General features: G+C 39.3%; 1 protein-coding gene across 10 annotated transcripts in view; it reads left to right on the top strand.

The window, feature by feature from the left end:
* LOC109553492 (GON-4-like protein) overlaps positions 1-22,129 on the top strand; it is an 89,466-nt gene that overhangs the window by 39,892 nt on the left and 27,445 nt on the right. For all 10 annotated transcript variants that reach the window (XM_070779601.1, XM_019953534.2, XM_019953542.2 and 7 more), the window contains exons 10-14: positions 323-493; positions 5,684-5,876; positions 12,639-12,740; positions 20,741-20,781; positions 21,388-21,491. In XM_070779601.1, coding sequence (XP_070635702.1) covers positions 323-493; positions 5,684-5,876; positions 12,639-12,740; positions 20,741-20,781; positions 21,388-21,491 — 611 coding nt within the window. The remainder of the gene's footprint in view (positions 1-322; positions 494-5,683; positions 5,877-12,638; positions 12,741-20,740; positions 20,782-21,387; positions 21,492-22,129) is intronic.

Consider the following 22,129-nt stretch of genomic DNA (forward strand, 5'->3'; position numbering starts at 1 on the left):
AAATATGAGTGACTGGCAGGGTTTCTACTCTTCTACCCTTCTCTTTTTTGTATGTGTTTTCTAATATTCTAAAGCCATTTTATTTCCCATCTTCAGTAACCTGAGTAGCATCCTGTTGGCTTCATTGGAAATGGGATGAAACCTATTAGATTAATGTACTTGGCAATGTCTTTGTTTTTTTCTTTTAACCTCTATCTGGCTGGGAAGAGAAAAATTGCTAGCATGTGAAAGATGTGCTTGTCTCTTCCTGCTTCTTTTTTTCCTCCCACTTTTCCTCCCCTCCCCTCTTTCATTTTCTAACATAGTTGCCTCTTTTAATTAGGCTGAGAAAGTGACCACACCTGCCATCAGGCACATCAGTGCTGAGGTAGTGCCCATGGGGCCCCCGCCCCCACCAAAGCCCAAACAGACCAGGGATAGTACCTTCATGGAGAAGTTGCACGCAGTAGATGAGGAGCTGGCTTCCAGTCCGGTCTGCATGGATTCTTTCCAGGTGAATGTAACTCTAAATTGCTGAGAAAGCGAATGGAGTAATTTGTTGTTGCTCAAATTGGGAAGGGAGAACGGAAGATACTACATTCTGATATAATAAGTTTGTGTCATGAAATTGTAGGTCTTTGGTACTATTTGGTTTGTAGTATTTTATTGTGAGAATGGCATTTCCGAAGGAAGGAATAAAGGTATGTGACAGCATTTTAAAAAAAAATCATTTATCTGTTTGCACTGTGTGGAATCTTTAGATGCCGCGTTCGAACTCTTAGCTGTGGCATGTGGGGTCTAGTCCCTGACCAGGGATTGAACCTGGCCTCCGGCATTGGACTGTGGAGTCCTAGCCACTAGACGACCAAAGAAGTCCCGAAGAGAGAATTTTTAAATGTGGAACATAGAAACAGCCTTCAGCCAGATTCCTCAAAATTAAACTTTACCACAGTTGCTTTAACCTCTTCTCCTTCTTTCTCTTTGTACACATTTTTTTTTTCCTGAGTCACTTTGGAGTGTGCTGCAATCATGATGCTCCTTTACCCCTAAATACCTTAGTGTATATTTCCTAAAAATGAGGACATTTGATTATGACAATAAGGATGTATAATATTAGATATAAAATCTATTAAAGTCCTTATTTGGATTTTACCAATTGCCCCAATAGTCTTTTGTATAAACCCAAGGAAGAACAATTTCTTTGTGGTCGAGGATCTAGTTTAGGATTCCATGTTGTATTTAGTTGTCCTGTGTCTTACACACTTTTAATTGGGAACAGTTTCTCAATCTTTTTTTGTCTTTCATAACCTTGACATTTTTGAACCTTATGAAGCAATTATTTAACAGACTATTCCTCTATTTTGACTTTTCTAATAGTTTCTCATAGTTTTATTCAGGTGATTTACTTTTGGCACAGATATCCCGAAAGCGATGTGTCCTTTTCAGTGCAGCATTTCGGGAGGCACGTGACTTCTGTCATGTTAAAGTTGATCATATGGTTAAGGTGGTGTCTGCTTTTTTTCTCCTTGCTGTAAAAATGTTATTTTTCCATTTTAAAATCAATTAATATGTATCTTTTTTTTTGAGGTAAAACATCTTTTCACCCACTTATTTTAGCATCCATTGCTTATTCTTGATTGAAACAATCATTACTATGGTTATTGTCAAATGATGACCTTCTAAATCCCATCATTAGCTAGTTCTATTTTTGATAAGTTTAAGCATAAATTTTATTTATAAAACTATTTTATATTGGAGTATAGCCAGGTAATAATGTTGTGATAGCTTCAGGTGACCTAGGTAGTTCTTTTTAATATTTAGGTTTTCCCCAGTAGTCTTACCAGTCAATGAAAAATATGTCTGTCTTAAAATTTAAAAACAGAATATTGAATAAAACAGCTCTGAAAGGACCATTTAATTTTTTAAATTTTTATTAAAAATTAAAAAAAATTTTTTTGGCTGAGTTGAGTGGCATGCAGGATCTTAGTTCCCCAACCAGTGGTTAAACCTGTGCCCCCTGCAGTGAAAGTGCAGAGTTTTATAATCACTGGACTGCCAGGGAGTCCCAGGGGTCACTTAATTTGATCACCCTACTTTGGAGTGAATGAGTAATTGTGTTGGGATATAATAGTTCTTATGTAATCATTTATTCATACACATACTGAATGACTGAAGGTGGGGAATAACCGTGTATGAGACAGAAAAGGTCTTTCCTCTTCTACCTTATTGTCTGTTGGAGAGAGATAAACCATAAATGCATAAATTATTTCAGAGATGGGTAAGAAATGAACTAAATAAAAGCAAGGAAATAAGGTAGTGCCTATTGTAGTGCTGTACATAGGATGATTAGAAAAGTCCTTGAGGGTGCATTTGAACTGAGATCTGAATAAGCAGGAGGCAGGCATCTAAATTTTGCCTGGAGAATCCCATGGACGGAGGAGCCTGGTAGGCTGCAGACCATGGGGTCGCGAAGAGTTGGACACGACTGAGCGACTTCACTTTCACTTTTCCCTTTCATGCATTGGAGAAGGAAATGGCAACCCACTCCAGTGTTCTTGCCTGGAGAATCCCAGGGACGGGGGAGCCTCGTGGGCCGCTGTCTATGGGGTCGCACAGAGTCGGACACGACTGAAGCGACTTAGCAGCAGCAGCAGGCATCTAAAAGATCTGGGAACATTTAAAAAAGCTTTTTTGTGATATTTTCTGATTTAATGTTAAAAATGTCCCTTTGGCTAAGCTGTGGGAAATGAGCTATAGGAGAGCAAGAGAGGAAACAGAAATCTGTTGGGATATTATTGTAGTAGTCTAGGGAGAACTTCCTAAATAGATCTACAAATTCAATACAACCCCTTTCCAAATGCGAGCTGCTTATTTTGCAGAAATTGACAAGCTAATCCTAAAATTCACATGGAAATGTAAGGGACCCAGAATAGCCAAAACAGTCTTGAAAAAGAAAATAGATGGAAGTCTGTACTTAGTGATTTCAAAACTTATTGCAAAGTTACTGTAATCAAGACAGTCTTGTCCTGGCATAAGAATAGACATAGACCAGTGGAACAGAATTGAGAGTATAACAATTAACTCTTAGGACTTCCCTGGTAGTCGGTTAAGAGTGCACCTGCCATTGCAGGGAACACAGGTTCAGTCCCTGGTCTGGGAAGATTCCGTACACTGCAGGGCAGCTCAGCCCCTGCACCGTAGCTCCTGAAGCCCGCATGCTCTAGAGTCTGCTTGCTGCAACTACTGAAGCCCTCATGCCTTCCAGCCTGTCCTCCACAAAAAGAGAAGCCATCACAATGAGAAGACCACGTACCACAACTGGAGAGTAGCCCCTGATTACTGCAGCTAGAGAAAGCCCTTGTACAGCAGTGAAGACCCAGTGCAGACAAAAATAAAGGAAAAATTAAAAAAAAAAAAAAAAAAACCCTATTAATTTGTGGTCAGTTAATCTTTTAGGACTTCCGTGGTGCCTCAAACAATAGAGTCTGCCTGCACTGCGGAAGACCTGGGTTCGATCCCTGGGTCAGGAAGATCCCCTGGGTCAGGAAGAAGGAAATGGCAACCCACTCCAGTATTCAAGCTTGGAAAATCCCATGGGCAGAGGAGCCTGGTGGGCTACAGTCCATGGGGTTGCAAAGAGGTGGACACGGCTAAGCGACTTCACTTTGAACTTTTTAATCTTTAACAAGTGTGCCAAGACCAATTAATGGGGAAAGAATAGTCTTTCAACAAATGGTGCTCCAGTAACTGGAAATAAATTCATTTGTGTCTTTTTTTTTTAAGATTCCACATGAGTAATATTATATGTTACTTGTCTTTCTCTACCTGACTTGATTTACTTAGTATGTCCATCCATGTTGTTGCAAATGGCATTATTTCATTCTTTTTAAAAATATACTGAGTATCTTTTAAAATATATATATATATTTATTTGGCTGCATCGAGTCTCAGTTGTAGGATATAGCATCTTTGTTGCGTCATGCAGGATCTTTCATTGTGGCACACGAGCTCTCTAGTTGTGGCATGTAGGCTCAGCAGTTGTGGGGTGTGAGCTAAGTTGCTCCACTGAGATCTTAGTTCCCAGACCAGGGATAGAACTTGATTCCCCTGCATTGTAAGGCAGATTTTTAACTACTGTACCACCAAGGAAGACCCCATTACTTCTTTCTTTTTTTTCTAATGTTTTATTTTTTTAATTTTTTGGCTGCACCGTGCAGCATATGGGATCTTAGTTCCCCAGCCAGGGATTGAACCTGTGCACCCTGCAGTAGAAGCCTGGAGTCATAACCACTGGACCACCAGGGAAGTCCCCCTTTTTTTTGTTTTTAATGCCTGAATAACATTCGTTTGTATATATGTACCACATCTTTATCCATTCGTCAGTGGACATGTAGGTTGCTTCCGTGTCTCGGCTGTTGTAAACGGTGCTGCAGTGAACATGGGGGTGCGTATATCCTTTTGAATCTTACTTACAAAACAGAAACAGATTCACAGTCTTAGAAACAAACTAATGGTTACCAGGGGGAAGACTGGGGGCGAGGGCTGGACTGGGAGTTTGGGATTGACATGTACAGACTGCTGTATTTAAAACAGGTGACGAACAGGGACCTACTGTATAGCAGCAGGGGCCTCTGCTTGGTATTCTCTAATAACCTAAATGAGAAAAGAATTTGGAAAAACAATAGAAAATAAACGAAAAACAATTGGTGCTGCAACAACTGAAAATTCATATGTGAAAGCATTAAGTTTGATTTTACCTCAAATCACACTCAAAAGTTAAAATAGATAACTCGCCTAAATTTAAGAGCTAAAACGATGAAACTATTACAAGAAAACAGAGTGAATCTTTGTGACCTTTGATTATAATACTGTAATAGGTAGTGAACTCTTATAACTCAACAATAAAAAGACAACCCAATTAAACAGTGGGGAAAAATATGAACACACAATTCTCTATTTCTTTCCTTTTTTCTCAATAAAAAAGAATGAAGTACTGATAACATGCTACAGGATGGATGAACTTTGAAAACATGCTAAGTGAAAGCAGTCAGAGACAAAAGGCCGCATATTGTATGATTCCTTTTATATAAAATTTCCATCATAAGCAAATCATAGAGTCAGAAAGATTAGTGATTATTAAGAGACTGGGATGAGGGAAGAATGGGGGGCATCTGCTAGGAAAAATGGAGTTTCTTTTGGGAGTGATGAAAATGTTTTAGAATTAGATAGTGGTGGTGGTCATTCAAGTGTAAAACGTACACAGTTATGCACTTTAAAAGAGTGAGTTTTATGGTATGTAAATTTTATCTTAATTTAAGGATGACATCAAGTTTTTTGTTCGTTTTTTTGTTGGTGATGGTGCTGAAATTTTGGTTTTAAAACTGATGTCATTATAAGATACAAGGATATATTGTACAATGTGGGTAATATAGCCAGTATTTTATAATAACTATAAATGGAATATAACCTTTAAAAAAAAGAGATTGGTACTACCACCACCAACAAAAAACAACAAGGAAAAATAAAAAACAGTTGATGTCATTGTCCTTAATGTTTCTCAAAGAATAATAAACCCAAATGATTTCGAGAAAAGACCTTGTGGTTTAAGCTAAGAAGAGAAGCACACAGGATATGATGAAGTTTGGAGAAGCTGAAAGCATCAGGCATCCAGTGATAGACTTTTGTTTCCTTCCCCACTGTCTAGCCCATGGATGACAGTCTCATTGCTTTCCGAACTCGCTCTAAGATGCCACTGAAAGATGTTCCCTTGGGGCAGCTAGAGGCAGAGCTCCGAGCTCCAGACATCACCCCAGACATGTATGACCCCAATACAGCAGACGATGAGGACTGGAAGATGTGGCTGGGAGGACTTATGAATGATGATGTGGGGAATGAAGGTAACTGCTTTTGTTTGCATTTACTGTCCTCTCTGTCCATGGTCTCTATGGTAAAATTTTCATTAGTTAAAATCTTAAGGAAAGGGATGTTTTCAGTTGATTTAATTTTGTATTTAACAGTATACTCTAAATCAGTAGTTAAATCCCCCCTCCCTTTTTTCTGTTAAAGAGTCTTTTGGGGAATCTTTTGATTGCTAAGATTCTGCCTCTGAAACATAAATGTACATATAATTTTATATATGATTGCATGAGAGCGCATCGTTTTACTCAAAGACTATCGTGTTAGTTAAGATTCTTCCTGATGCAAGTGAAAGAATCCTAACTCTCAGCTTGCTGAAGGGCAAATAAAACCAGACTTTGGAAAGGGCAGAAAAGCCTGCAGTGGAATTGAGGCAGTTTAGGCCCACTTTCTCTCTCTACAGCTGTTACCTGTACTTCTTTTTGTCAGTCAACTCGATTCTTAAACCTTTTTTTCTACAAGGCTGGAAATATGATCATATGTACACCATTCACTTCTTGCTTTGTTCCCACATCAGAAGAAATCTCTTCTACAGGCTCTAGTTTTAAAAGTCCAGAGGAGCAACTGTGGTTTGGTTTGATCACATACCCACTCTTGGTGTTGCATGGCTTTGATAGGAAGACTGTTTAAGCATGGACGTCTGTGACTGGCAGCACCTCATAAACAATGGTTGGGATAAGCAGTTACTCAAAAGAAGTGGTAGTGTTTCCAGAAGTAGGGAAGGAGAATTGATCAGACACAAGCAACTTTGACTGCAGTCATACGTGGTGTAAGAATCCTTGCTGCAACCCTTATTTGTTTTAGAATATAAGTAAAAGTTCTTTCTTTAAAACAGTGAAATAAAGATTGTTAAAATTGTTTTTGGTGATTTTTTTTTTTAAGTGTACTGTAGTGAAAATCAGGTATCACTCATCATTTTGTGCAGTGTTTCTGTAAATGTAGAGGAAATGAGAGATTGCCTTAGTTTGTAGTGATTTCCAGATGATTCCTTACCCCTTTGAGAATGTGCTGAAAGCTATGCAGCCACTCCCTGGAAAAATGTCCACATCTACATACATGAAGGTTTCTTATGTCACTTTCTTTGGGGAGATTTATAATTTTCTTGAGGTTCATTTATTGACATTTCCTTTTTCTGTCAACCCATCTCAAAGTCCAAGGCTCACAAGGCTCAAAAACCTCTGCAGAAAGAAATGAACAGGGACAAAGATAATTCTATCGATTTTATAAGTCTCAGAAATTCATTGTGTTATTTGTGTTTCAGAATCCATTTGTTATACTGCTAGAATTAGAACCCAGTTTAGTTTTCCAGGAACATGTCTCAAAGAAGTCTCAGGGGGCATGAAAGCATTTTTTAAATGCATATGATACTTCATAAGCAAGCTCTGCATTTTATCCTTAGACCTAAGCTAAGACAAAGTATCGATAGTGATTATGTCTCGTGGCTTTATTAGTCCAGCAGCTTTGGTGCCTTAATTGTTAACACCTTGGTTGAAAGAGCTGAGATACTGGCTATTGAGGAGGAAAGGTCAGACTGGGTTGGCTGTCAGGATTTTGGGAGCTTGGACAGTGCTTCTCACGGAGAAGGCAGTAGCAACCCACTCCAGTACTCTTACCTGGAAAATTCCAGGGACAGGGGAGCCTGGTGGGCTGCCGTCCATGGGGTCACACAGAGTCGGACACGACTGAAGCGACTTAGCGGCAGCAGCAGCAGCAGCAGGACAGTGTTTCTCATAGTTAGTGTCTAGAATTTGAATCAGAATCAGAGTGTGTTAGGATGTTTGTGTTGGATGGTGTTAAGATGTAAATTCCATTCCAGGGCCTTGCCCTGTACCTACTGAATCAGAATCTCTAATGGGTATCGTCTAGGGATCTAATTCTTACGTATCCTAAAGGTTGGAAACTACTGGCATGGGAGGAATAGAAGAGTATGATAAGGGTCAATTGAGGAAATGGAATAATGGTTAGTGGGGAGGGTGAAAATCTTTTCTTTAAAACAATTGTTTTGTTTCCTTAGTAGGATCTACTTAAAAAAGAGAATATGAATGCAGTGACTCGGGTAGATTTATAAACCACATCTACCAGCTGAGTTTAATGAGTGCTGGTAAGTAGGAAATAATGCTAGATATAGATCATAGAACCAAACTTCAGCCATATGCTGGTTTATTTTTGTAGTGTTATGTGGTTATTTTCATGTTCCTAGTACCATCTGCTCTTCTATTAAGAGTGTCATTTGCAAAAAATAATTTAAGAGGTCTACTAATGGAGTGGGTACACCAAATTGAGATCAGCTGGGTAGATGCTGACAATGGGTGTTAATATCAGTCAACAAAGTAATTAGACCCAGAGGGTAGGTTCCACAATCAAGGTACTAAAAGCCAAGCAGAACTCAGAAGAAACCTTCCCAAATGATTTTTCAGCATGTTTACCAAATGAATTCTCTGAGAATATCGGCTGGCCCACTTGTATGATACAAGCAGAAGCCTTCTTTGTAGATCTTGCACCTAAACAGATGGGGGTCCAAACGTATGTACAGTATCCATTTGATATAGGCTTTCTCCAGAACTTACATTATTCGCAACATTTGTAAAGAATCTGCTCTAAAGAGGCTTACGTAGAAAGTACTGTAGAGATTAGGAAGACAGGATTCCATTCCCAAGGATTTAAAACATTTTTATTGGGGAGATAACCTATAGATGGGTGAAAAAGACTTCACATTTAAATAACTATATACAAACAATGCAGATTTATATATTGGAAACAGAATAAATGTTGAGTAAAGAATATCAGGTTAGCTAACACAGCATTGTATGTTAATTATACTCCAATAAAAATTAAAAAGATTATCAGGTTAGACTGGGGCTTATCAGTACAGATTTTTCAGTGATGGTGAATCAAAGATGTTTGTGTATATATTTTTATTTTTAATGAAAGATACTCATTTGTTGTGAAAAATCAAAACATTATGGAAGGGCACAAAGTGGAAAGGAAGAATTCCATTCTTCAGTCTTTGTTAATTCTTTCGAACTATTTTCTGTGTATCTAATCAAGCACATATTTATCTTTTTTTCCATGAAAGGCATCATACTATACATGTTATCCTGCATCTGCAACTTGCTTCTTTCACTTACTATAATTTAGAGATCTTTCTGTTGTAATGTGTACAGATCTCCCTCTTCTGTTTAATGGCTGTAAGGTGGTAAGGTGTTTTTGTTTTAATTTAGTTCCTCAGTTGCGCTAGCCGCATTTCAAGTTCTCAGTTGGCTCATGTGATTACTGTTGTACAATGCATATGTATTAGAACATTTCCAGCCTTGCAGAAAGTTCTGTTAGATGATGCTCATCTAAAGTTGTCTTGGGAAGAATTTCACCTTAATATAACAATTCTGTATTTTATTGACTCCTTCACAATTTTTATTTAGCAGTCTGTAGGGAAAGAGCAAATTAGCCAAGATGGTGGTGGTCAGGCTCTCTTGCCCCACAGCCTCTTGCTCTCGCCCCACGTTTTGTAAATATATGGTTATGTAACAGCTGAGATCACTTAAAGCACTGTGCATCATGATGTACCTTCTTGGTCATGGGCCACTTTTGTTCTGTAAACACATAAAAGCTGCCCCTAAAAAGCCCTTGAGGCTGCATTATGGCTGTGTGTCAGCTGTGTCAACCATGAGTGAATACAGTGTGTCTGCTGCTTCGGCTGCTGTGCCAGCCTGGGGAGAAAAAACAGTCTGCAGTTCCTATGACTCCTTGAGTTTTCTTCTAGCTTCCCTGCTTGGGCCTTGCCTACCCTGGGTTCAGAGAATAGCGTGCACAGTGAGGAACAGCAAGACAATTGGCATAGTTGACAGGATACCCCCGAGGTAGAGGAGCCTGAGGCTCCAACACATAGCATGTGTTACCAGGAGGCCACAGTTTTCTCAGTGTGGATGCTGATGGAAGACTGGGAAGTGGCAGGTAGTTCACCAGATAGCATTGAAAAGGCATTACAGGTGGTGAGTTCCCGTTTGCCTGACAAGGTGGTATGGACTGCTGCTGGCACCGTGGGGTGGATTTTCCTAACTGCCTTGAAGGCGAATATGGATAGTGCCCTTTGTGATGCCATGCAAGTGTGCCAGTTGCAAAGAGAAGAAGAAAAGTTGGAACCTTGCCTTCTTGGTGAAACAAGAGATGCATGGCCTTGAGGAGGAACCCAGTGCCTCGGACTGTGAGGTAATGAGGGACGATGCTGACAAGGCCCTATTTACAGCAGAAAGTGAAACATGAGCAGCCTATGGCCCAGCGGGAGCATCCTCAAGGGGCCCCCAGTGTGACTGAGTTCACGACGTATTGCCCATATACTCAGGTGGAGTTGGTTGACTTGGGTAAGCAGTTTCAGCAAAAGCAGGGGAACCGTTGGCAGCATAGCTTTTGTGAGTCTGGGACACAGGAGTGTTTGGTATCCTTTGTTCCAGGGACAGAATAGAACAGTTGGCATGTATAACCACTCACCCCTCATTGAGACAAAGGTTGCAGAATGCTAGGTGACTCATGCAGGGAGTGCCTAACCAAACACATACCCTGATGGAATGGATTAATGCCGTCATCCACACCATGTGGATGAATGCAGAACTCCCAGACACTAGCTATGGAGGCAACTGCAGCTGGAGCAGCAGTTTACCAGGTGTGAGAAGCACCCAGAGCAAGAGATACAAGCAGTTACATGAACTCATGATGTGAGCTGTGATCCTGAAACTACAGATTCGTGATTGAGCTGTGAACGCCACAAAAAGCCCCTCTTCGAAGGGGTGGGCTGCCTCCTGTGGGAGGATTTGGTGAGCCCTTACTGAGAGAAGTAGAGGGAGAGCGTGCACAGCACCATTGAAAGTGTGAAGAGCCTGAAGGGGGCCCTAGCTGGCAGGGGCCGCTTTTGGGTTACACAGATGCAAATGTGGGCTGATTGGGTGAAGGCATACTGTTAGGGCTGTGTCCTGTCTTTAGATCTAGCTGTGTCCTCTCTTGCAGATTTAGAACAGTGTACTGTGAAGGCTGTGTCCTAGATTTAGAACAGGGTTCTGTGAAGGATGTGTGCTGTGATGTGTTACTAACTTCTGACTCTCTTGCAGATTTAGAAGTGTGAAAGCATTTGGAAGGAATCATGTGGGTGGGCTGTGAATGCTGCAGAAATCCCTCTTTGAATGGGTGGGCCTGGTGCCTGTGGGTGGTTTTGCGGGTCCTTAGTAAAAAGCCCTGCAGGGGTGGAGTTGCCCCTGTCGAGGCTTTCCTGCAGTCTCACAAGGGCAGACGGTGGGCTGGCCGTGGAAGATAAAGGCACTCCACATGCAGTGGGGGGCTCTTCTAGCCCCATGAGGGCAAGGACTGCAACATGAGTTCCAGGTGACACCGGGTGTTGCGTTTCGCTCTGCACTGGGGACGTAACTGTTTGTTGTAGCATCTACTGCTGTGTAGAACGTGGGTTCGAGGATCTGTGCTAACTCACCAAGGGAGTATCGTGGAAGATGGACTGCACGTGGATTGTGAGGCGAGAGACCCTGAAGGGGTGGGATGTAAGGAAAGAGCAGGTTAGCCAAGATGCTGACGGTCAGGCTTTCTTGCCCCACGGCCTCCCTCACTCGCCTCACGTTTTATAGTCACACGATTAGGTGGCAGCTGAGGTCATTTATAGCACTGTGCATGTATGTCAGATGTACCAAGTGGTCATGGGCCACTTTTGTTCTGTAAACATATGAAAGCTCCACCTGAAAAGCCCTTGAGGCTGCGTTATGGCCGTGTGTTGACGGGGTCAACCACGAGAGAATATAGCGTGTCTGCTGCTACGGCCGCTGTGCCAGCCTGGAGAGAAGACACACGTCTGCAGTTCTATGACTCCTTGAGTTTTCTTCCAGCTTCCCTGCTTGTGCCTTGCCAACAGTGTGTGAACAGTGAGACAGAATCTAAACAACATGATAGCATCAACATTAGAGAAAATTATGAGGGAGAAAAATAGCCATATTTCTGTATTCGTATATAACAAATGTTTAGTATTTTTTGTGTATTTTTAGTTATTTCTGAGTCTTATTGTAGGGATATAATTTCGTCATGCTTATGAGTGCTATATGAGTATTGTACTTTTGTCATGTATATATTGAACATGTATATAATGCTTAAATTCTGCATGTATCTTCTGTCTTATACTGAGGCATCTTAATTATAGTCATTCCTTAATTATTGGGAATTAGGGTTATTTTTTTTTCTTTTACTGTCAGTGCCTTTGTATAAAGAATTTTGGAAAAATATTATTTTAATGAGATGCACTACTCTAAGTGGGTTTACTGAGATAAATTATATGTTCATTTTTTTGACTTTGGCTGCATTTTGAGAAATTTAAGCCTTGTTTGGAGTGAGGAAGGAACTTAGCTTAGTGGGGAGAATAGATGAGATGAGTCAGCTGTGGGAGATGATCTATACAGAAGCACTGAGGAAAAGAAGAATAAGTAGTTTAGAAACTTCGGAATAGGGAGTTCCCTGGCGGTCCACTGGTTAGGACTCTGCCTTCACTGCCAAGGGCCTGGGTTCAATTCCTGGTGAGGGAACTAAGATCCTGCAAGCCACATGGTGTGGCCAAAAAATAAATAAATTAAAAACTTCAGAATAAATGTGCTTTTATTTATCTACCACAGAGTAGATTTCCTGTGGTGCTGAACATCTTAAATATTCTTTGGAGATATGAGTTTACAGTTGAATAAGTGTCTGAAACTTTTTTTCCCTAGATGAAGCAGATGATGATGATGATCCGGAATATAATTTCCTGGAAGACCTCGATGAACCAGACACAGAGGATTTCCGCACTGACCGGGCAGTAAGAATCACCAGTGAGTCTGTGTGTGTTATGAGTCCTGCTCTTGACTTTTCCACATCTAGCTTTGTTTACTTTGCAGAGTTTTGAGGGTGAAGCAGCCCACTCAAGACATTTAAGCTTCCTCTGCCTATTTATTTCTAGAATTCTTTACATTGACATCTATATTCAGGAATCCTGTCAACATCCCACAGTCATGTATTGAGTTCAGTATTTGGCAGCGATTGTACCAAAGTAAGACATGGCCTCTGTCTGTAGGATGTCAGCTTAGTAGGAGGATACAGACAGGAACAGTTACAGTACAAAGTGATAGGTGCTGTAATAATAGCTTATATATTGGTGGCCTAAAAGAGGGTATAGTGTCCTATGTATACTATGGCTTGGGAAATGACTCACAAAATGATTCACCTTAGTTTAGAAGGAGTAATAAGGTTTTGGTGAATGGGGGCAGAGAGGGGTTTTGTAAATAGAAGAATATTTTGCAGACCATGAAATTATGAAACAGCAATACATGTATTTTGAAAATAGTAAGTAGTTTGATTTAGTTATCTGAGTTGTGGTAGGAAGTTAAGCAATGTTCAGTTCATGGAGAACCTTAGATTTGATTTTTATCTGTCAAGAAAGGTCAAAAAGTTTTAAGCAGGAAATCAATAGGAACTGATTTGGATTTTAGAAATATTATTTTGATTTAATGCCAGTTTAATGTATTGATTTTGGTGGGTAAAGAGCAAGATTGGAGGCATGGGAAACAATAACTTGGCTTGAGTCATTTTTTTTTTTCTAATTTTATTTTTAAACTTTACATAATTGTATTAGTTTTGCCAAATATCAAAATGAATCCATCACAGGTATACATGTGTTTAAAAAAAATTATTGCATTGCTAGTTTGCCAATAATGGATAACATGTTTCAGGAACTGTTGATTTGTATTGAGTGTGTGCAAGTCCCTGTACTTGGATAATATACACCATATGGTGAAGGTAAAATGTTGGCTCTTGACAAGGTTATGAAGAAAGATTTATCAGTGTCCAAAAGTGTTTATCATGTACCTAAATAATGTAGGTCTTTATGTCGAGAGAATTATGTAAGCACAATCCTTTAAATGTTCGGTTTTGTTGCTTTAGTTCATCTTTCATATTGTTTTTGAGATTAGAGTGTCATTTTCTTTATGAAGGTCTTCCATTTGTTTTGGTATCTTATGATAGTTAAGGTTAGAAGAAGCACTGAAAGGAAAGCACCAAGAATCAAAGAGAAAGTGTAGGAAAAAAAGGCTTGAGGATTTAGATTTTGAGAAAACTGAAGGATTGTCTTGAAAAGTATGAGAAAAACCAAGAAAGTCTTGTGTTTCAGAAACCAAGGGAAGAGTCAAGGAGTGACTGGTCCACAGTGTCGTGTGCTGGTGGTTATGAAACATTATTTGCTTGAAGCAGAAAAGTAGGAGACTGCATTTCAGTTTAGTTCTCATCCTGGAATACATTTGCCTTCCCCTTTTGTTTGTCTGTGACTTTCTTCAGTTGACCTTGAAGAACTTGGGGGCTAGGGGTGCTAAACCAGTGTGCAGTGAGAAATCTGACTGGAAGTTTTGACTGTCCCCAAACTTAACTGCTAGTAGCCTACTGTTGAAGGCTTAGCAATAAAGTAAATAGTTGATTAACATGTATTTTGTATGTAATGTATTTTATGTACTATATTCTTATAATAAAGTAAGCTAGAGAAAAGAAAATGTTATTAAGAAAATCATAAGGGAGACAAAATACATTTTTATACTACTGTTTTATGCATACTTCCAAATGTAAGTTTGTGTTAATCTGTTTGCAAGATGAATTCTCTGTCAGTATCTGCATTAATATTATCTCATATGACACAGAATACTGTAGACATACATGTCACAAGCACTGGATATGAAAAATGAAAAGATAATGTGAAAAAGAAATCCGTGTTTATTTATGGTGTAAGGATTCATGTATCAATGAGGAAGAAGCAACACTATGAGGGCTTGATGATAGCCTAGTGTAACTGATAGAATTGCTTCACAGTACTCTTGCCTATGGATACATGAATTGTCACAGAAATTTTATGGCATACAGTATTACAGTCATTAAAAAATTAAGATGATGGCATCAGGTCCCATCAGGCAAACAGAACGGGGAAAAGTGGAAGCAGTGACAGACTTTATTTTCTTGGGCTCCAAAATCACTGTGGACAGTGACTGCAGCTATGAAGTTAAAAGATGTTTGCTCCTTGAAAGGAAAGCTATGACAAACCTGGACAGCATATTAAAAAGCAGAGACATCACTTTGCCGACAAAGGTCCGTACAGTTAAAGCTAATGAAGAAGCAGCAGTACAATAGCTTGATATAGTGTAATTGATAGAATTCCTTCACCATACCCTGCCTATACACTGATGAAAGAACTGTTACAAAATTTTATGGCATACAATATTACAGTCATTAAAAAAAACTTAAGATCCTGCCATTCACTCCCATTATTTCATGGCAAATAGAAGGGTAAAAAGTGGAAGCAGTAACAGTTATTTTTTTGGGCTTCAAAATCACTGCAGATGGTGACTGCAGCCATAAAATTAAAAGACATTTGCCTCTTGGAAGACAAAATATTAAAAAGCAGAGACATCACTTTGCCGACAAAGGTCCATATTGTCAAAGCTCTGGTGTTTCCAGTATTCATCTATAGATGTCAGAATTGGACCATAAAGAAGACCAAGTGCTGAAGAATTGATGGTTTTGAACTGTTGGGACTGAATGGAGATCAAACCAGTCAATTCTAAAGGAAATTAACCCTGAATATTCATTGGAAGGACTGATGCTGAAACTGAAGCTCCAGTACTTTGGCCACCTGCTGTGAAGAGCTGACTCATTGGAAAAGACCCTGATACTGGGAAAGATTGAGGGCAGGAGGAAGGAGCAGCAGAGAATGAGATGGTTAGATAGCATCACTGACTCCGTGGACATGAATTTGAGCGATCTCTTGGAGATAGTGAAGGACAGTGGAGCCAGAGGTGGTGCAGTCCTTGGGGTCGCAAAGAGTTCAATACGACTTAGCACCTGAACAACATTACAGTCATATTCATGAACAGGATTGGAAACACTGTTAAATTTTTTATAATTGTGATAGATTGATACAGGGTTTCTCTAATTACGAGAGAGAGGCATACTGTAAGATAATGTAATTTTTTTGAAAGCATAATTATGAATCAGTAATAAAACTAACACATAGTTGAAAGTGAAAGTGTTAGTTGCTCAGTCATGTCCGACTCTTTGCAAGTCCATGGACTGTAGCCCTCCAGGCTCCTCTGTCCATGGAATTCTCCAGGCAAGAATACTGGAGTGGGTTGCCATTTCCTCCTCCAGGGGATCTTCCCAACTCAGGGATCAAACCTGGGTCTCCTGCATTGCAGGCAGTTTCTTTACTGTCTGATCCACCAGGGAAGCTCTACCACATAGTTAAATTTATGTTATATCACTCACTTTATGCCTGTGTAAGGATAGGTTATCCATTTCAATACAAGTCTTGCACAAGATTTTCTAATACGTGGGCAACGATGATGATGACACAAAAACATCTCATACACTTCTTGCCAAACAATTATTAAATTTTCACACAAAGGCAAACACATCCACCACAGATAAGTTTATTAACTGTGGGCATGATGACTGTTTACTATTCATTAAGTCATAGTGGATCATCATAAAGGCCTTTATCCTCTTTGTCTTCACATTGAATCAGCTGAGGAGTAAGAGGAGAAAGAAGGGGGTTGGTCTTACTCTTCCAGGGGTGGCAGAAGCAGAAGAGGTGGTGGAGGAGGAAGGGGTGGCCGAGAGTGTAACTTTATGGAAATACATTATAATTTCTGTCTGACTTTTTGCTTTTTTATTTCTCTAAATATGTTTCTGTATGGTCCAATCCCTCTCCCCACCATATGCTTTGGTTTCAGAGTCTATATATCATGAAGGCTTCATGCAAAAGAAATCAAAAGGAGTCTTGAATAATCAGAACTCTTCTGCCAGATTGTCTGATATCAGTTTGTTTTCTGACACAGCTTCTTTGTCTTCTTGCTCGTGGTCTGGCACTAGTCTGGGAGCACTCTTCTCCATCAAGGCATCTTCTGTTAATTCCTCTGGCCTGGTGTCTGTTAGCTCTTGAATTTCTCTAAGATCCAAAAGTTGAATCTTTACCACCATGTTTTTTGGGCTGTATTCACAATCTCTTTCATAATTTCCTTGATTGGCTCTGTTGTAAATCCTGTGAATTCATGCATAATATCTGAACATGGTTTTCTCCAATGGGGAGTTATTGTTTCAGGTTTGATGGCTTTCTTGGGTTTTTCTTTAACAGTGATGGCATCTTCAATAGTGTAATCCTTCTTCCAGACTTACATTCTCTTCATCGAGGACTCTGCTGTAGCATTGATGATCCTTTCCATAGAGTATCACGCATAATGAGGCTTACAGATCCTTATGACTGCTGATCTGAAGGCTGAATTAGAGACGTGTTCGGAGGCGAGTTGATCACTTAAGACACCTTCAGTGTTGAATTCATTGGGCTCTGGGTGGCCAGGGGCATTGTCCAATATCAAAAGAAGCTTAAAACACAAGGTATTTCCTTACTTCAGGGACAAAGCATTGATGAAACCAATCCAGAGAAAGGGCCTTATTTTTTTTATATCCAAAGACTGGTAACTCCTGTTTATCTTTTTCTTTCAAGGCTCTCGGGGTGAGCAGCTTTATAGAGAAGGATAGTCCTGGTCATAAACGAGACCATAGTCTCTGGTACATATTGGGCAATTTAGCATTTTCTTGTAATGTCATGACTGTGCTTCTGCACTTTAGCTAGTAACAGGAGGTAACTATGAAATTATTGCAGGAGTACAGTATATGCCACAGTTACTTTTATGCAGTTACGATTTCATACTGAATCTTTATATTTGTGTTTCTCTGAGTGGCACTTTGTGTCGTCTACATTTGCATACATTTTGATAAATTTTAACTTTCAGAGTAGATTTGTGTATATTTTAATGATAGTTAATGATAAAGTAGACTAGTATCTATATGCAGTTTATGTGTTCATGGCATACCTCACTTTCTCTTAAATGTTTTATATTCTAGACTGCGGTTTGTCTGAGAGTTTTTTCGAATTGTTGCACATCCCCTTCCATTTTTCCAATAAATTTATTGAAAAAACTCTGCATATAAGTGGACCCATGTAGTTCAATTCCACGTTAAGAATCAACTGTAATTTCTCAGTGAGATCCTCCTCATTGAGGATTGATTTTCTTGCTTTGTATTCCATACGATTTTATATGTCCTTTTTAATGCTCATCTCTCTCATAATTGCTTATTTATATCTTGTCTCCTCCACTAGACTGTGAGTTTCTCATGATTTTATTGCCTTTGAGCAAGTGTTTTTCACGGTGCTGATAATATTTGCTGAAGAGTAGACTTTTCTGGGATGCCTGAATGAAGGGTCCTCCTTTCTAGTCATAGCGTTCTGTGATTGTAAGTAAAAACTGGGATAGAATTTTAATTTTGTTTCTACCCCTTGTTGTCTTACGTTATCATGTTTAATTACAGTCCTTTTAAGAGGACTTATGTGGATGATAAAAATTTAAAAATAAAGAAGCTTAGAATCACAGAGTCTGGAATGCTTCTGTGATTATGTATATTTTCCTCCCACTTAAGCATTTGTTCATAGCTTCTCTGATGTGACCTTTCAATCTGTTTGGGAACCTCTGGTGACAGGGAGTTCATCAATTCTGCAGATGCTGTGTCCTGCTCTTGAACACCTCCTCAATTAACATTTTCCTTACTAAATCTGAATCTTTTATATTTGTTTTTCCTTTGTTCCTAAAAAATGTAACTTACTACCAAGTGTACGTAGTATAGTATGTTTCTTTTCCTACATTTTTTCTTTACTATGCTAAACATACCAAGTTTCTTCAGTTCTCTAAATGTCAGACTTTCCGCACTTCAACACCCAGATTACCTTCCTCTGGATATTAGCCTTTATTTTTAGGAAAATTTCTCCTACATTACGTGTTTTTATGAAACTCTTCAAACATGTGGACACCCATATACCAGGGCTTCCCCAGTGGCTCAGTGGTAAAGAATCTGTCTGCAGTACAGGAGTTTCAGGAGATAGGGTTCAGTCCCTGGGTTGGGAAGATCCCCTGGAAGAGGGTATGGCAACCCACTATAGTATTCTTGCCTGGAAAATCCGATGGACAGAGGAGCCTGATGGGCTACAGTCCATAGGGTCGCAAAGAGTTGGACACAAATGAAGTGACTTAGCACACACACCCTCACCCATATACCCACCACCTAGCTTCTGCAGTTAAGTTTTCATATATTAACTTAATTATGCAGCTCTCCATCTATTTCTCTATCTATCTGTTAATCCTTGTTTGTTTATTCTTTTTAAAGCATTTCATAGTGAGTTGTGGATATCTAAACATTTCAGCATGCACATCATTAATTAGAACTCAGTATTGTTTACAGATTTTCTTTTTAGGTAATGTATACATACTGTAGTATAGAAATCTTTAGTGTACCATTCAGTGAGGTTTGTCGTGCCTCTTTGTTAGAGGGATGTACTCAACCCCTAAGAAGATAGAGATTCATCACCCCAAAAAGCACCTACTTGTCCCTCCAGATCAGTCCGCACATCATCCTCCCTGGTGAAACCACTGTTCTATTTTCTTATATCATAGATTAGATAGACTTGCCTCTTTTAAAGCTTCATGTAAATGGAATCATAGTATGTATTCTGTTATGTAAAGCATCTTTCACTTAGCATGATGTTTCTGAGATTCATGAATATTGCTTGTATTACCTAATTTCCTTCCTTTTTATTGCTGAGTAGGATTCCAGTGTATAAATATACCAATTTGTTTATTTGTCATCAATCCCCAGGTGTTGATGGACACCTGGGTTCTTTCTAATTTCTAGCTATCTTGAATCAAGATAGCTCTGACCTTTCTTCAAAAGTTTTGTGGACAGATGTTTCATATCTTTTGGGTCAGCTCTCTAGGGGAGGAATCATTGGTCATAAAGTAGATCTATACTTAGTTTTCTGTGAAATTGCCAGACCTTTTTTCAGTGTCTTTCCTTGTACATTGTTTTTAGAGTTCCAGTCACTGCACATCCTCACCAACATTTGGATTTTGTTTTTTTAATGCCCTCTTGAGAAGGGCTTTTATAGTGATGATCACACTCTGCTGTGATTCAGTGATATGCTTGCCTTCTTGGTTACAAGCACTGTTTTGGAGCCATTGTGTCATTGATCTTTTTGTGCACTTAAGAAACTGATTTTTCAAAATCCTAAATGTAAGACTTTAAATTTATCCCCATTATATTTCATCCAATTAATTTGAGAAAATTAGAACTCTGTCATCTGTTGGTCTGGTGATCCCTTTTAGCTTTTTATTATTTGCACATTTGATAAGTGTGTTTTCTGGGTGTTGTAGGTTGTGAATGGGATTGCTGAATAGTTCAGGCCCAAAAGTAGAGTCTTTTGATACACTACTGGAGACTTCTGTCTTGATTCCATTCAGTAGGATAGCACTGAATTCTATCTACCCATTCTCCTTTTAGTCCATCCAAGAGAGAATGTAATGACAGGAGATTTTGGTAACTAATAAACTTTGATTATCCATATCTTAGTAAAGTTTTCCTTAAGCTTTTAGATAGCCTTTTCAACACAGATTATGAATTTATCACATTATAAAATCATCTAGCTTACGTTTTTGTTTGTTTTCTCACTAGAATTTAAGCTTCATGAAAGTAAGTTTCTGTCATGTATCTGAGCATCTAGAACAGAGATTAAAGCATATAGTTGTTCAATAAATGTTTTTAAATGAATGAGTGAATGATGGATATTAATACATATGAAGATTTTGTCCAAAGCCTTGCTGAAAAAAGCTTTCTTTGTTTTCTTGAAATTCCCTGTATTGCAAAATGAAATAAACATGTGGCAACAGAATACTGTTTGGCTTTTTTGCAGAAAAGGAAGTGAATGAACTGATGGAAGAGCTGTTTGAAACTGTGAGTAATGGTCTTTGAATGAGAACTCTGGATACTAAAGCTCTGAATTCTATACTAAAGAGCTTTGAATTCTTCAGCAAGCTCTGTCCTTTGGTCTCAGGGCCCCTCTCTCCAGAACAGTGGTCTGACCAACCCATTCTCCTTTTAGTCCACCCAGGAGAGAATGTAATGACAGGAGATTTTGGTAACTAATAAACTTTGATTATCCATATCTTAGTAAAGTTTTCCTTAAGCTTTTAGATAGCCTCTTCAACTATCACATGATAATCCTTAAAGATTGCAAACTAATTTTAGATTATTCTCAGCACAGATAATTCCCTTTCTCATACATTTCTCTCTTGAAAGATAATCTGATCATTTTGAGTTATCTGTGGTGTGTCTTTACCACTACAAGGTGATAGACTGAGAAACTTTTTTTCTGGCATAAAGATTATTCCATGTGCAGAACTGTGCAAGCCCAGAAGTGAGAAAGGATCCAGTGCAAGCTCTTTCTGTGTGCCAGCATTATTATAGTCCTGTAAACCAGTCTTCATTTTCCCTGTCACTGTTGGAGTGACTTTTACATGCCCATTCCCCAGGATAATCCTTCTTTTCCTTTGCCCTCAGTTTCAAGATGAGATGGGATTCTCCAACATGGAAGATGACGGCCCAGAAGAGGAGGAACGTGTGGCTGAGCCTCGGCCTAACTTTAACACCCCTCAAGCCTTACGGTAGGCTAACTAAAGACCTTGAGACCTAGAGTAGAGGAAAAGTGTATGTCTGAGAGTGAGTTTGGAGAAGTTTTGGTTAACAATTTCCCATCCCTGACTACCTGCTGTTACTGTTATAAGGATGCTGAACCCCATTGGCAGTGTTGGGTGTGAAGTGAATAATTCTCCTTATGGGGCAGTGCAGCTCTAGACCAAGCTGTATCTGTTTGGGAAGGGAGAAAAAGCAGTAGCTGGCATTCATAGCAGCTTCTCCAGGTGAGTGGTGCTGGAGAAGTGTGTAGGACTCTGCATGGCCAGCCACAGAAGCTACCCCAAAGTTTAATAGCCACTATGTCCCTTTTGTTTTTCTGTTTGCTGTTAACATCTAGTAAAAGTTAATGAACCTTTGTTAGTCTCCAGGGCATTAACTGAGCAAACCATGAAGCACCTTCAGTAATGTCCTGGAGTCTGAAATATGTTTACTGTCCTCTTCACATGAATTAGCACTTCTCTTGTCCCACCCAGAAGGTAGAGGCTTTAATTTTCCCCCCTATATTTGTGATGAGTTTGCAGATTTCATCTGTACTTTGTTGTTATCCATTCTGAGTAGCAGCCTACTATCATTAGGTACTGGCTAGATGTCAGGGTATGGTTTGTGC

This window comes from Bos indicus, chromosome 3, assembly GCF_029378745.1.
Source record: "Bos indicus isolate NIAB-ARS_2022 breed Sahiwal x Tharparkar chromosome 3, NIAB-ARS_B.indTharparkar_mat_pri_1.0, whole genome shotgun sequence".
NCBI lineage: Eukaryota > Metazoa > Chordata > Mammalia > Artiodactyla > Bovidae > Bos > Bos indicus.